General features: G+C 38.2%; 1 protein-coding gene across 9 annotated transcripts in view; it reads right to left on the bottom strand.

Annotated features, from left to right (window-relative positions):
- limch1b (LIM and calponin homology domains 1b) overlaps positions 1-17,528 on the bottom strand; it is an 83,662-nt gene that overhangs the window by 48,529 nt on the left and 17,605 nt on the right. For all 9 annotated transcript variants that reach the window (XM_082555769.1, XM_082555765.1, XM_082555767.1 and 6 more), the window contains exon 2: positions 374-444. In XM_082555769.1, the coding sequence (XP_082411895.1) occupies positions 374-444 (71 nt within the window). The remainder of the gene's footprint in view (positions 1-373; positions 445-17,528) is intronic.

The raw sequence follows: 17,528 nt of genomic DNA on the forward strand, positions 1-17,528 counted from the left end.
TCAAACTAGACGACAATTGAACCGGACACCAGTCGTTTTGATCACTGGACCACACTTCAAAGTACTTGAAACAAAAACCTGCTTGACTGCTAAAGTTCTTTCTATTCACTTTAAATAATGTGTGATTATTTTACGTTTACCAACCAGAGCATTATGATACTGAAACAAATACAGTACCACTATAAGTATTAAACCAAACAGCATATGTACAATTAAATTACAAAAACATTACAATGAATTGGTAAGATGACTAATCATTGAAAACTATTCAAGAATAATAAACGTACAAACCAGAGATGTGTAACATTCTGCTACTAGATTACAAGAAAAAAACAAAACAACAACAACAATAACAAATATAGTCACAACTTACTCGCACAGTAGTATTCCATTCTCTAAACCTCCTCGGAAATCCTTCTCACCAAAACATCTTCCTGTCACAGCCTGCAGATGGGAGTAAAAGGATTGAGTTAGCAACATATAACATGTAAAGAGGGCTTCAGGTTAAAAGAAAAATTAAGAATGAAAAAAAAAGTGCACCAAAAATTGTGTTTAGTGGCATTCACTGCTGAAAACCAAAAAGCAACACTTATCAGCACACCTTTTAAATCTTTCTTTGAACTGGATAGATTGTGTGGAGAGGTGCACAAAGACTTCTCGGACATATATCAAGTCCCTCTCAAGTCAACAACGCTAAACGCTAACAAGCTTGACATAAGCTGCAGTCATCCCAGCCAAGTGGCTCTGGCAGGCTAATGTGGTGGGACAGGGGATTTATCGGGTAATAGTTGGTCAGACCCTCTGAGGAAAAAAAGCTGCCAGCTTGCATGTGAACAACTACTGTACATCATAAAACATGCATTTACTTGGACAAATATTGCACCAGATATGTATGAATCTCAGATGTGACATTTAGTTTCAGTTACTGTGAGGATGGTTGTTCCTTACTGCAAGAGATTCTGGATTCTATTTTAAAGCTCTTAAGTTTTTTGAGCTACTTTTATGTGTAAAACTGGTCAAGGACAAACACATGCGTGCATTTTGCACAGACAGACAAATAGACAGATAGATAAAATACAAGCAATCTTATACAATACAATCTTTAGTGCAACTCCAGTGTTGAAATAATTACCTCCAAAAATCTGCTGTTGCGAGACTTTTAGGACCAAGCCTACTTAAAATCTATTTATTCCCACAAACGCTGGCAGACAGTTGGTGTAAAATGAGGAGACCTCTTTAGAATGCTCTTTTAAAAGCCAAAACAATTACAAGATTAAATTTCCTGAGAATTTCTTTCACATTTGTTTGCACAGCTGTGGGGAAAAGAAAAAGCGTGGAGATGTAGAGTATCTGGCCTGGCTGGATCTTTCTGTCAGCTTCTTGGCTAGTTTGGGAACCTGGACCTCTTACAAAAGAAATGGACTGCTGTGTGTCAATGAGTGGGCCGACAGTAGGCCTCATTTCTACGAGAGGCGTGATGTTTGGTGTTCAGGAGAGGCAGATAAAGAGATAAGCAGTGAAAGGAAAGTGGCAGAGAATTTATCACTTTGCTGACATTTAGCTATTCACTGCCACTATTCCATACTGCAGCAGCACTTATGAACAGGCCATTGTGTGTCTGGTGTTGACAGCACAAAAGCAATGAGTGAAGCCTGAGTGTGAGGCCTAAAAGTCTGCCTTACAGTGCAAACAGATGGTTCACAAACCCACACTGCAACGGACCTGCTCTGCACAAAGAACTAATATTTCTTGAATTAAACATGAATCGGACAAAGGTCTATTCTAAGAGTTAAAAGTTTTTTTCTAAAACATGTGTTGTGCCTAGACCCTCTTTACAGACATACAATGCAGGGTAGGGATGCATAAAATGCAGGATTATGTGCCAGGAGACCAAAATTGGACCTTGGTTTTACTTTTTCTCCCCCACTCACTGTTTGATGTCGTTTTTACTCGCAGGTTAGGATTAGTCACTAACATCTACTTGGTAAGGTTTAGAAAAAAATTACAACATGTTCCTTTAAAAGCGTAATTCCTCTTGTGCAAGTTGTGTAAGTGAGACACAGGGAAACTCAATCTTAAACTTAATCTGCAAGCAGGGAATAGAGCCAGTTTGTTATATTTTATTTGATTAACCTGCACAATAGCTGATGTGCAATATGCAGACTTGTATTTGCATTATTTTTCTTACAAATACCTAACAAATAAAAAAAATTGTGGGAAAATGGCACCCCACAATAGTGTTCATGGGTTGGATGTCATTATCTTTAAACTTAATTTGCACTGCTGTATAGTTTATGGACATACAGACAAAAAGAGCAGCCAGTGTGCACCTGTGTGTTTATGCACCAGTGTGCATAGATGTGTCTAGGACCACACTGTGTCATAATGATATGCCCGCACACACGCACACTGCGATAACAATCCCATAAATGGTCTTGCAGTTGGAAACAAGATACAACATGTTATAGAATGAGGTTCTGTGATCCTCCTACATGCATTTTGTTCCCTCTATATACAGCCAGGCTAGCTATTTCTCCCTGTTTCCAATATTGATTATTATCTGTTATAAAATTTACAGAAATTAGAGTGTTTAGAATGGTCACATCTAACTCAGGAATAAATCAAATAATTCCCCAAATGTTAATTGGTTTAGTCAAGCAGACGACTATCGATGTACATTTTCTTCATTGACTGCCAGTAGTAGTTGGAGTCACTTTGATTCAGGGTAAAGTTACCTTGCCAGAAAATTGTCTTGGCTCTTCGTGCTCATGCTTAACTTAAACAGTAAGATTAAATAGTAAGATTAAATCTATTCCAAAACCACACCAAATAAATATTTTATAACACAAAAGATTCTTTTGTGAGAGATTTTACAACTAGAGGACAGCTAAATGATCCCACTATTAGCTAATGGCATTTTCATCCTTTATACAGTTGAGAATGAAATTTCCAGGTCTTACAATACTTTGTAACATACTGTAGTGTTGTGCATGAGAGATTATCCTTCCCAGGGGATTAGCGTTACTGAATAGCAATCCCAGGTTTCAGCACATTAAAAATAGCATTCCCTGGTTTGGTTCAAGACAGCAACATTTCATGGCCAGTGGACTAGACAGACAAAAACAACACAGGCCATTATTCTTTAAAATAAAATTTAAAAATAACTTTCTATGCTGACTTATAATGTCCTTACAGGTGGTATTTTAGGATTTCAGTGGAATACACATAAACTATCATAATTTCATGAAAAAAAGAAACAATGAAAAAACTGTTTAGAACTGTACGTGAATATTAAGCTTTTTTGCCAAATCCAATAAATCCCATATTTCATTTTATTGGCCTTTAGTAGGTCAAAAATCCTCAGTGGAAACCAGTGTCTCCAAGGGTAAATCAATTAATATATTGCCTTTTGGGGTTCATGCACATTAATATCAATTACATGTTTGACTTCTTGCTACAGAAAGTTCCGAACTGTAGAAAATGTAAAGGGTTTGGTATCCTCATTATCCTGCTTTTCAGTTTGGCAGTGTCTGCACACAAGCCATGGACTTTGATTCATGCACATCTGTGGCACATCTGTTAGAAGACACTCCTAACTCCTCTGTGACCCAAGGGAATTCTTGACTATACCATTTGAGCAAAATACAAAATCAAATGGACATATTAGGTAAAATACTTGTTGATAATGGGCATACCAGTGGTGACATTAAAAATAAATATCATTATTTATAATAAGGGGCTAGCTACCTGCGTGGCCTTGCATCTCTGTTGCATCAGCTATTAAAATGTTATTACCTGCAGGTTAAATATAAAGACAGAAATCTACAAAAGAAAATTTCAAGTGGGCAATAAAGATTTCAACAAAAATATTACTTACAGCAACTATAATGGAAAGACTAATACCACAAAAACTATTTCCTGATCACAAAAACAAATATTCCGATGAGAACATTTCAAATTTAAAAGCTGTCAACGCAAAGATAAAGCTGTAAAGACCTGGAAGGTTCTGGATATGAATGTGTTTTCTAACCCCTTCAGGGTCATGTGAGGGTATTCAATTAAAAAGAGGAATTTGTTGCCTTTGTTGTTTTCAGTGGAATGTCGCCCACATTGTTTCACACACAATTGAACGTTGTTGATTGGCTTTACTTTCCTTCTTTTCGCTTCCTTTTCCTTCAGAAGCCCTTCATGTGTCCAGACCAAACTAATTCTCATGGATTCATGTCTAGAGCACCCATTACTATTATTCTTACATCAACAAATAAAAGAAGTCCCCGTTGGTTTGGAAATGCATGAATGAAGCTTGCAGAGTCAAACTTTTGCCAAATCAAGTATCCCTGAGGGAGCATTGGTGTGTGTGAATCTATTTTTTACTTTAATGAAACGATTTCTGAAAACGAATACCCAATAAAAGGCTAGCATGGAAACTCCAAAGAGACTTTGCTTTCATGTTCTGAGAGATAAAACATGTGAAGTTAGGAGTCTCCTCCACAGTTAAATCATATCTGACGGTGGACCACAATTTCAAAACAATTTACTAAAAAAATATCGCCAAGAAAAATGAAAAACTAGGAACGGCAGTTATAACAACAGCTATATCAAAGAGCCTTCCATCAAACCATTGAGTCTAAGACCATCAGTGTTGGCTCCCTGTCTGAACCAGATAACTGCAATCCTTCCACTGTGACTGTCATCCAATGAAAACAAAGCCATTGCAGTAATCTCAGAGGCCTTGCTTTGGACCACTACCTGTCCCAAATTATCAAGTAATAGCTCAAGATTTACAGAGAAGCTGTTTTTTGTGACTTGTAAAAGTAAAACATTACTTACATCAGGACCCTTGGGCAAAGTGTTATCGGCCTGTTAAAGAGCTGAAAGCTGCTAGCTCAGGGGCTGGTGAACATAAACAGAGACGTGCTTCCAACCCACAGACTGCTTTATAACCACATGCCTCCTTTGTAGTCAAACACATTCTGTTTCACAGGATGTTGCCTTAAGTGTGTTGCATAATCCTGGTGGAATCCAACACTGTGTGTTCAGGTCCAAGAACACATGTAAATACGTCTTCTGGCCTAGGGCCGGTAATCTTGTTAATTCAACTGGGCAGGAATCTATCCTAATCTGTAAATGCTTCTGATTAACAGAACAAAGGCAAGAGTATGTAACCTAGCAATTCACTAAGAAGTGCGGGAGGAACAGAAATAAACAATAATGCTGCTGCGTGATTTGTGAAGTCGAGTGTCTTTTCAAAGCAAGCGACACAATAAAACCACTCAATGTGTTCAGTACTGGAGAATCTACAGTAAATCAACTTTCCAGTTCAAGACAAAACACCATCTTGGCACAGAAATGGAGCGTAAACTGCCAAGTTTTTAATATCATAAAAAGATAAAATCTTGCCTCTGGCTTTTTTGAAAATAAAGGACTTGATAAAAAAGGGAGATTTCCAAAGACAATAAATAAATAAATACATTAAAAAGGAGTGAAATTACGAACAAATGACTGTTCATAAGAGGAGACTCTCTGGCCGGAGGTACCCAGTCTTATGGAGCCTCAAGAAGTTCACCCAAATATAAGGAGTGGTATCTAACTATGATTAGTCATCCAGACCTTTTCAGTGCCTGCCGCCACTGCCACCATCACAGGGATCCTTCATTGTGACTACAGAGCCTTCACTCTGTGCACAGTGTGTTGGCGTTTGTATAAATGGGAAAGAAAAGGAACTGGGAAGTTGATCTGGGGTCGGGTTGATCTGAGCAAGCTAGGTTAATTTCTCAATAAGCACTTTTACTTATGTCAAATGAGATGAGTCAGCATTTGTGTATATTTTTGTGCACTGTTTATCCAATGGAGCACAATATGTGAGTTTTTTTAAATTGTGAAAATTATGTTGAATGAACTCTGAACTTCATACTTTCAAACAAAAAACAAAACATGTCTTTAGCATTGAGCCAACAGTTAGCTGACAGTTGGAACATATTTTATCCCACATAAAAGACATTTTGGACTAGCTTCTAAGACAAGAGATTATAACTACATAAAGTATTATCTAGAAAAACCATCTGTTGTATTTAAGAGAATGAAGTTCAAGTTTTATGTGACAAAGTATGGAAAGAATCAGAATCAGAATCAGAATGGGTTTATTGCCAGATGTTGAGGTTTACAACATTAGGAAATTGCTGCGGTGCTTCAGTGCAGACAATAAGAATTAAAGTGCTATGTAGAAAGAAAGATATGTGCATGAGATATACATGAGATATATACATGAGAATAAGAATTATGAGTGCTACGTAGAAAGATATATACATGAGTGCAGGTGGTGATCAGTGCCAAACATGAAATGATGCAGTGACACAGCGTAGGGTCATGTGTTAGTGGCGGGGACAATCATGTGGTTATTGTTCATGTGTCCAACAGCAGAGGGGAAGAAACTGTTCTTGTGGCGAGAGGTTCTGGTGCGAATGGACCGGAGCCTCCTGCCTGAGGGGAGCAGGTCAAACAGACTGTGTCCAGGGTGAGAAAATCTATTTATCAACATATCATTAGGGATTTGCTAGAAACCACCATTTTTCAGTGTAAGAATGAGCTCCAAATCCTGTAACAAAGTAATTTCCAGTTAGCAAACTGAGGTACTTAAGGTATTTGGGGCCCATGTGAATCTGGAAAACGGAATACCGTGTCCATCTTTGAGCCCCATGCCTAATCTTTAGCATACATCATGAGGTTTCTATGAGTTGGCAGAGGTTTTATAAGATTTGGGATAATATTGGATCTTGCCTCTGAAGTTGACATGGCAGCTCCCCATTAAATCACAACAATCATCAGCACATCCAGCCTTTCTTCATGTTAGACTGATCTGGAGACAGCATCACCAGATCCAGTTTGCAGAGCAAAAACAGCCAGAGGGATGATCAAACAAGCATGTTCGCACAATCTAGCCCTAAATGCCAGTGACTAACAACAGTTTATCAACCGACACAAACACAGAGACCCCTATTGGACAAGACATCAAAAAGCATTCAGTGACCCAGGCTTCTACAAACCCATCAGTATATGTATTTGATGTCAGCATGTGTTTACAGGATGCAAACACCAAAGTTCTTTTTCCTTCTTTTTGGCAGGAGTTAAGACAAATGGCTTTGAGGAAGTGGCTAAAGTTTTTAAGTCAATTGAGCAAAGTTGGAACGGCAGTAGTGCTGCTGCCCAGCCTGGAGACAATGAACAAAAGAGTATTATGAAACAGGTATTAAGCAAGCAATGACAGTTAATAGAAACTAATTAGCATGTTATTATAGGAAATAGTAGAATCAGCACTGGAGTGCAACAGTCCAATCACAGAGCAGGAATGCTCAGTTTATCTGATAGATGAGTGAGTTTTATAGAGTAAAACTTGTGAAAGGCTGAACTGAACAAATGCAATAAAGACTGCTGTCAGAAGGAAAGCATTTAGGTACAAAACATCATTTAATTTTCAATCTCAAAGATAAAACAGAAAAAAATATGTGTGGGACAGCATGTTATGCAAGACCTTTGTACCACACGCCGTAGGCAGCAGCAATGAATTATGTTGATTTATAGTCATGCAGAGCACAATAAAGAGGGAAAAGAAGGAATAAATAAAGTGTGCAGTTCAAGAGAAGGAAAGGAAAAAAAAACACTGAAACAGACTAGTTAAACAGAATAGTTTCAAAAGTGGTAGGAATCACCAGACACACCACAATATGATAATATCACAATACTTCATCCATAATATGACATAAAAACAATTTGCTGAGTTATCACCTTTTTTCAAATTCTGTCCTTAAAAGTTAAACTTTGTCAGTATTGTTTGTATCTAATAAGAAAGTCATATCACTTCAGTTATTTATTTATTTTTTGCTGCAAAATTATATTGTTAAGAATACCAACACTGGCACTAAAACTTGTCATAAATATTGTTATAAGATAGAGTTTATAAACGCAAAGAGGTTGCGGTCCTATTTTTACTCAATGCGAATGTGCCTTTAGATTGGTCTGAATTGGAAGGTAGCTTTGTCAAGCTAAGTGTGTACACTGTTGGATGTTTTTTCAGTTGAGTCAATTCAATTTCAGATTTATTTATCTAAATATCAATACCCTGAATTGGATAAGTGGAAGAGGATGGATGGACGGATGGATGGGTGGAAATATTAAATATTTGGTGTCCCTGTATGGATACATTTTTCCCACCCCACCCCACCCCACCCCCAGTATGCAATAGATTTCCTTTTAAAACACAAACACTCTCAGCAGTACTGTCACATTTCAGTCCAAAGAGCACAAATGTTTCCAGGCACATGGTGGATCTTGTGAGAGTCATCTGGCGTGGGAAACCTACAAAACCAATGCTTAGTCATGTACTGCTCCTACTCAGCAAGACACACTGGTTTTCTCTGAGAAGAAGTTTCATCACATTAACATGTTAGACTGGAGCTGTCAACTGACACTCGAAGAGCAATCGTGGTCCAGATAAATATTTAACTACAAAACTAGTTGGTTAAAAATAAAAAAAAAATGTGGTCAATCTCATGCTAAAGTGGAAACAGTAAAATGAAAGCTCACTCTGAATCCGAGAAAGACATTTTCTTGTGGTGGAGCTATAGCTACAGTTATAATAAAGTTTAATTCATGAATGAGGAGCATTTTTCTTTTTAACACAAATGGACAAACAAAACAATAAAAATTAACTACCAAAGACTGAAACTGCACATGAAACCAAAAATATATAGAGATCAAGGATTGACAAAAATGTACTGAAGAAAACCCAAGAGCCACATCTCATTTAGCATGTTTAATTTTGAATTTCTTGAGTACAATAAGTACAATTACAAAAAGACTGAACAAGTGTGGAACAAGCCTCTTCTCTCTAAAAAGAAGATGGCAGCATGGCTTAAGCTTGCAAAGTAGTCTGAGCTGAATAAAACCTTTCTCTGTCCTTTGGACAAAGGAGAACTTGGACATAATGCAAAGGACAATCTTTGGTGAAAGGTCCAACACAGCATATTAGCACAAACAACTCATACTGTACTTTTCAAGTACAGTGGTGAAGGGGCGATAATTTTGGCTTATTTTTCAGCCACAGGACCAGGGCAGCTTGAAGTTACCAAGTTGACCGTCTATGTATAAGAACTCTAGAGTTAAATTTAAGGCCATATGTCTGATAACTAAAGCTTGTCTGAGACTGTGTCATACAGCACGATCCTACCACAAACACCAAATCTAAAATAGTATGATTCATCTCTTTTGTTAGCCAAAGGGTCGCAAAGCCCAGTCAAAGTCCAGACCTCAACCTAACTGAAAAGCTGTGGTGGGCCCTTAAGACAGCTGTGCATACAGTGGGGCAAAAAAGTATTTAGTCAGCCACCGATTGTGCAAGTTCCCCCACCTAAAATGATGACAGAGGTCAGTAATTTGCACCAGAGGTACACTTCAACTGTGAGAGAGAGAATGTGAAAAAAAAAATCCATGAATCCACATGGTAGGATTTGTAAAGAATTTATTCGTAAATTAGGGTGGAAAATAAGTATTTGGTCAATAACAAAAATACAACTCAATACTTTGTAACATAACCTTTGTTGGCAATAACAGAGGTCAAACGTTTACTATAGGTCTTTACCAGGTTTGCACACACAGTAGCTGGTATTTTGGCCCATTCCTCCATGCAGATCTTCTCGAGAGCAGTGATGTTTTGGGGCTGTCGCCGAGCAACACGAACTTTCAACTCCCGCCACAGATTTTCTATGGGGTTGAGGTCTGGAGACTGGCTAGGCAACTCCAGGACTTTCAAATGCTTCTTACGGAGCCACTCCTTTGTTGCCCGGGCGGTGTGTTTTGGATCATTGTCATGTTGGAAGACCCAGCCTCGTTTCATCTTCAAAGTTCTCACTGATGGAAGGAGGTTTTGGCCAAAATCTCACGATACATGGCCCCATTCATTCTGTCCTTAACACGGATCAGTCGTCCTGTCCCCTTGGCAGAAAAACAGCCCCATAGCATGATGTTTCCACCCCCATGCTTCACAGTAGGCATGGTGTTCTTGGGATGCAACTCAGTATTCTTCTTCCTCCAAACACGACGAGTTGAGTTTATACCAAAAAGTTCTACTTTGGTTTCATCTGACCACATGACATTCTCCCAATCCTCTGCTGTATCATCCATGTGCTCTCTGGCAAACTTCAGACGGGCCTGGACATGCACTGGCTTCAGCAGCGGAACACGTCTGGCACTGCGGGATTTGATTCCCTGCCGTTGTAGTGTGTTACTGATGGTGACCTTTGTTACTTTGGTCCCAGCTCTCTGCAGGTCATTCACCAGGTCCCCCCGTGTGGTTCTGGGATCTTTGCTCACCGTTCTCATGATCATTTTGACCCCACGGGATGAGATCTTGCGTGGAGCCCCAGATGGAGGGAGATTATCAGTGGTCTTGTATGTCTTCCATTTTCTGATGATTGCTCCCACAGTTGATTTTTTCACACCAAGCTGCTTGCCTATTGTAGATTCACTCTTCCCAGTCTGGTGCAGGTCTACAATACTTTTCCTGGTGTCCTTCGAAAGCTCTTTGGTCTTGGCCATGGCGGAGTTTGGAGTCTGACTGTTTGAGGCTGTGGACAGGTGTCTTTTATACAGATGATGAGTTCAAACAGGTGCCATTCATACAGGTAACGAGTGGGGGACAGAAAAGCTTCTTACAGAAGACGTTACAGGTCTGTGAGAGCCAGAGATTTTCCTTGTTTGAGGTGACCAAATACTTATTTTCCACCCTGATTTACGAATAAATTCTTTACAAATCCTACCATGTGGATTCATGGATTTTTTTTTCACATTCTGTCTCTCACAGTTGAAGTGTACCTCTGGTGCAAATTACTGACCTCTGTCATCATTTTAAGTGGGGGAACTTGCACAATCGGTGGCTGACTAAATACTTTTTTGCCCCACTGTACATTATTGCTGGCAAACCTCACTGAAGATAAGCGATGATATAAGGAAAAGTGGGCCAACAATGTGAGATACCGATAAAGTAAGTAATTCACAATATTGCTGCTACTGAATCATAGGGTGTCTTAGTTTTTCACAGGATTGCTTAGAATCCTTAAATAACTTTCCTAAAACTGCACATGCAAAGTGCTGACTCATTTAAAGGTAATTGATAAGTCTTATTGTTATGAATTGTAATATTGTAAAAAGGGTTTATAATCCTGATTACATTATGACAGAAGTTTTTGATATTAACATTTGTTAGTCATCACTGTAAAAACACCGCAGCTCTTTAAAGACTGCAGTTATTCTGATTTTTATGGAGATACGTAATGCTGGACACACAGAAGTCAGTTAACTGGAGGCCCTAGTTTTAAGATATCATAATTGAAATGTCAGAATATAAAACACATGTCCTGTTTGGTTCTTTCCAAATGCAACCAGGCTTTTTTCTGTCTTGCTGATTTTTTTTCTTTGGTTTTCAGTGAGTAGAAAGTGACTCTCTCACTCAAAGGTAAAACAGCTTTTAAGTTGAAAGGTTTTCTCGTGTTATGACCTTCATGTTTTTCTTTTTTCTTTTTAACTGTACCTGAGTGCTGAGTGCCCCATGTTGGTGGTGATGCTGCTACATGTTACTGGTAATACAAATAATTTTCTACTCTTGAGACACTGGTCAACACGACTGTCAGTTTTAATAGTAACCACTTCTCCTTTTCACCCTTGCATACAAGCGTGCAAGTGCCCAACCGCTTGTCACCTGGTTTCAATTAGCAGGAAAAAGACAGACAAACACAGTCACACACACCAAATCTGTTACATTCAGCTAAACACCCTGTGACAGTAATTCCCAAAGACTAGTAGGTGAACTTGGAGTGTAGCAAGTTTTCCACACTTGGCTCAACTTTTGCATCTCTCTTCAACAGAGCAATGAATCAACTCCCACTCATGAGAGAGGTGACACATATGGCACAATATTAACAAAGTTAAGTTCACAGTTTAAACTAACATTTAATCTGTTGCCACTACCTTGTTAAGGGAGTATTCAAAAACTACTTTTAATTTACTAGTTGCACATGTCATCCAAGTTAGTTTACTTTTCAAAGGGTGCTTGCAAAAGATGCAGTCTTAGCCTTTCCTGCATCCATAAATCTTTAAATATATGGTGTCAATAGATATCATTGGGAGTTAAACTCATAATGTCAACTGGAAACCATGCAAGCTGTGGCCTCTTGCAAAGTAAACACGTTGTCATCACATTTTAAACAGGTACATTAAGTAGGATTTTCCCTTTAAATTTTGAATATTTTCCATGGATCATGATAGAAATGTGGGCAATGCCAATGCAGCTGTTCATTTAATACCCCATAATGGTGTAAACAACGGTGTATAACAGCACAGGTTTTTTCATTTAATAACCAATGACATTAAAAAGTATTATACTATTTTTTATATGGATCTTTTTAAATTCAACAGCCATTATTATATAAAACTAAGCATTTTAACCCATTAATCCCATTAGGACACGAGCAAGGAGAAAACTCGCCATTTTGTTTTTGTTAGTTCTTTAAATTTGGCCGTAAAAGCCGTTCTTTGTCATTTCCTTTCACATCAAAGATGAAATGCTGGATGAAAAGATGGCTCAGCATTCACATAAACATATCTTTTGATGAAGCTTGACACTAAACAAGAAGGTCAAATTTCAAACATCTCAAGAATAAAGCATTGGCATTTAATATGAAAAAAAAAAAAACAAAGAAAGAAAGAAGGAAAGAAAAAAAAGAACTGCAGATACCGTATTATGTTAAAGTAAGGGCTGAAGTACTACACAACACTGGAGAAATTGCAGAATAAATCGTTTGTGTAGCAAATTGTAAAGCTGTATGTGAGCGCAGTAGGAGAAATTTGGATTGGGAAAAGATTTCTAACCAAGAGAGCAGAAAACAATTATGCTATAGAATAGAATAGAATAGAATAATCCTTTGATTGTCCCACAAGGGGACAATCAGCAGAAGAAAATAGTTGCTAGATAGCTAGATATTTGATGGTTAATATACTTTCTTTACTTGATTTGTTTTTTTCATATTCTGAATTAACTATTCAAACATGGCTTTGAACAAGCAGGAAGAACAGGAGGAATGCAAACAAAATATGTTGTATTAATTAGGTTTGTAAAAACTGTTTCATTGAACTCTAACCTACACCATCAAAAGGTTTCTTTTTACAAATTAATCTCTCTCATTGTGATTATTACTCAATGAGGAAAAAACAGCTTACCAAGTGTGCCACACACTCCCACACACCATTCACACACAATACAGTTCCTTTTCTACTCAGGCATGCCCAGTGCTATTGTATATTTAGCTGTGAATAACAACAAGGGGGCTTTTCAAAGTGCTACAGTGTTTAAAATACCTAAAATTCTATTTAGCTTGTTACTCTGCTAACCCTTTAGACTATAGCAGTATAACATACATTCAAACTATACACCTTGAATTAGAGCAGAGGAGACAGCTCTCTTCCAAACATGTTTTCCTAAGAGCTTTAACTGTCTGAATTCCAATGCCCAGTTCTCTTCTTTATGCCTCCCTTTTCCCTCAACTCTGGATAAGCCCCCTCTGATTAAACATGCCAAATTTCCTGCAAGTAAAATGGCAGCGCTGTGAGCTAAATGTTAGTATTCCAGCCAGTCCGTCCCATTTCCACCCAGATTAGATGATGGAACAATGTTTGGGTTGTGGATTAACTGAAGTCCTGGCCCCCAAAGATGCTCACTTCCACCCCAACTCCCTCCAGTGTTTTCTCCTCCAATACTCTTCTATGCTTGGTGGGTCTTTGAGTCGACATGAGGGAAAGATATTTTTGTCCTGGGAATGACTTGGCAATTGTCAGGGTAAAAGACAAAAAAGAAGAGGGGACTAAAATGGACGATGGAGTACAGTCCAAGGTGAGGTATATTATGAGATGACAGGCAGGTTTAAGTTGATTAAAATGTCCTGTTTTAGCTGCAAGGTGATGCTTATATTTTTGGGTTGGTTGCCAGCTTCAGAAAGGTGCATGTGGCGAGTGTGTTTACACAGGAACAGGGATGAAACCGTTGTGTGACACTTCCTAAATCAATATTTAATTGTGTTCACGGTAGTCTAGTGGGCAATAGGCAGACTAATGCAACAACACTTTTGAATGAAAGACGTTATGGTGATCCATTTGAGCTGACACTTAAAGAACATATAGTATACACTTATGGATGATTTGTCTAAAGGCCTCACACACAACTGAACGATGTGAGACCAAATTTATTGCTGAATTGTAAAGAAATCAGTCAAAATTCTTTACCAATACATCCATTAAGCGAAAGTAAAACTCTAATATCAATCCTACCAGTTTACAGTGTTGCTGCAAAGAGAAATGTCCCAACTGAGGGCAAGCAGACTCACTTTAATGCACTTATTAAAGAGATAGCACATGACAGCTAAATACTGGTCCCACAAACGAGGTCCTTAGAGGACAACACAGGTGTGGGTGCTATAACTGACATTTGATATCTGTATATTGACTCACAAATATTTGTTCAACTGTGCCATTAAAGTGCTTGGGAGAACAAAAAACACTGACAGCAGTAGAGGCCTATTTGCTACTTTTGCAAGGCTGCTCGCATGGAAATTTTTAAGATAAGAGGGGGTTATATGTCTTTTTTTGTCTTAAAACAATGTATCTTTGTTAGGTACAAAATTATGAATGTGAAACCTGCTTTTGATTTTTTTTATAACTACAATTGAGAATTTAATATATTTCTATATTTGCATTTAGCCTTTTGGGTAGGACAGGGGCATACAAGCCCTTAACTGTCACCCCCAAACTGGCTTTATGGGATGAACATGAGTGAGAATAAACCTTCAAACCCCCCTCTACTCAGGAAATACTCTAGGGGCTTTTGAATTCCTCTCAGTGGCACAGATTCTGGCTCTTCAATTTAGCTGCTACAAATCCCCATTCTACTAACCCAGATCATGTTACACACATGTTGAGTGAAGTTAGACACAGCAAGCGAAAGGGTGAATTCATTTATAAAAGACAACTTTGTGAAGGGGAAAAAAAAATTATGAAGAAATGGCGTTCCAGTTTGACACAGACCCCACAAAGTTGCTCACAATGAATGACAAGAGTGATATGACCTTTGAGCTATAGTCTAGCCTTTTTAGGGCCAAGTCCTCTGGATACAATACAGATTAAAAAAACAACCCAATAATGATGGTTACTGAGGTTAAACATTAACCATCTCATGCAGAGCCATGCCTTACCATACCATGCATACCATACCTAGCTGAATTTAACTGACTGCTCCCCACAGCTCTGTAGGATCAGAAACAAAGAACCTCCGTGTCTATACTGGCCGTCTGACCTAAGCTTTGCAAGCGCGCAGGTTTTTACAGGGGCCTCTCCTAGTCTCCAATATCCTGCCTGCTACAGTTTTCCTGTGAATGACGGAAACATCTATCCAGTAGCCACACTGGAAGCTGTAGTAAAATAGACAGCCACTTCGGTCTTGGTCTAGCTGGATGGACATCTTGACGCCAGTGTTAGATCGAACAGGTTTAAATAGGTGCTTTTATTGAAACAGAGGGCCATTTAAGCTACCAAGTAAACACATCTCCAATAGCTACTGAAAGACTTGACTCAGTGGTTAAATGTACAAAGACAGCGTGGTAAAGGCCTAAAACACTTTAAAATAGTTTAGATGCATTACTAGTCCAAACATAATGAGTTCCTTCATTATATTAGCAAGTTTTATAAGTTAACTCCTAGTTGTGTTTTCTCTATATTTTTATTAGCAAGTACAGAAACCACAACAAGATAACACAAAAACCTTGTTACTGGGAGTATGATTTAGAGCTTGTACAGTTTTAATTCTGTACTGATCTTAAACAACCTAATGTCCAAGCTAATAATAACCCTATGAAAAAAAGGTCTTAAGCTTTAAGTAAAGACATTATGACAGAAAATGTCAAACTGGAAACCAAAATTTTGCAGAACGCACATTAAAAGCACCATCCTTCAGACAGTATCCAGGCAACAGATCTTACTGCTAGAAACAAGTAAGAAGATAATGATTACATTCATCTTCATGCTTTAATATTAAAAGGGGGCCTGTATCACAGCCAAGGCAAACCAAAACACTTCTAAATTTCTATTTTAGAACTAGATTTTGGTTTAAGCTGTTTGCGTGTCTCAACATGCTCTTCTTTAGTCTCATTATTAAGCTCTGTCCTCAGAAGGACTGAACAAATTGGGAGCTTTGCTGAAACACTGTATCAACACGAGATCAGTCGGAGATAATCAGCCTGTTTACTGTGACTTCTGCTGTTGGACGTTTGAGACGCGCTTTGTTCAACAGTGTAATTATGATGAAGCATTACAATGTTTGAGTTAAACATGACCAAAAGCTTACAAAATTAATGTAAACATATGGTTAAGAAATTGCTCTAAGCCACAACCACAGGCTACACACTTGTTTTGAGACAGTTGGTTTTTTTTCCACCTGCTCTGAAGTCCCACCCATCTGCTGTTCAAACCTTCTGTTTATAATGGGCAACCAAATAAAAGAAAGTCGTCTTACAAGGAAGGGAGCTAAAAACTGGCTGTTTCAGACAGTCTTAACTGAAAGGCTGTACAAATAAGAATTTAAACTGTGAATCGTGCAATGCCATTTTTAGCAGATCTAAAAATACAGATCTATATGATGATATGATTTTAACAGGGCCCCTTTAATACAACTTAAATTCATTTTGAATGTTGAACTACACTTTTAAAAAAATATATCCAGCTAAATATATGCCTACACCCCCTAAGACTACCCAAACACAGATGAGCACTTAACACAAAGCATCAAAGACTACAAAATTCACAGATGCCACCCACTCTCCCATGTCAAGGAATCAAACTTTCAATAGGTAACTGGAAGGTAATGGAATCCCTGTTCCCTGACAGATTCCCAAAGCTAAGTGCTTTTTTTCACCCTAGGAAACCATGGATGTTTGTCATTCCAAGTTAGCAGTGAGCTTCCACTAGGAAAATGAAACACTGAAGCCAAGCTTTCCTTTCCCAAAATGCACAGAAATCCTGCCATTGTACCTCTCCCCAGGGGTTCAGGGTGTTTTTAAGAAAGAATCCCTGGACCAATACTGTAGCGTTCAAAGAGCAAAATAATGGACTATACTTCGAAAATTCTTTTTTCAAAGTAGTAGGGCTGAAAGCATTGTGGCTGTAATGTTCTCTTAAATATCAAAAATAACAAGAAATAGCAAAAAAAAGAAAGAAGTCTTATATGGGTCAATTCTGCTGTTGATATAACACAGACAGACAAAATGTTGGAGATAACACATCTCAGATTTATCTTTTTGGCACTATAGTCATTCCATGAATTGGATGACTAGCTCAGCCACATTTGAGTAAATTACTAAAGTTAATCATGTTGAGCTGCGGGTGGGTCAGTCCCTCAAAAGAAAAAGAAAAAAGTAGCAAACAAAAACAAAAGACTA

Source organism: Aulonocara stuartgranti (assembly GCF_965226115.1).
Source record: "Aulonocara stuartgranti genome assembly, chromosome: 2".
NCBI classification, from domain to species: Eukaryota; Metazoa; Chordata; class Actinopteri; order Cichliformes; family Cichlidae; genus Aulonocara; species Aulonocara stuartgranti.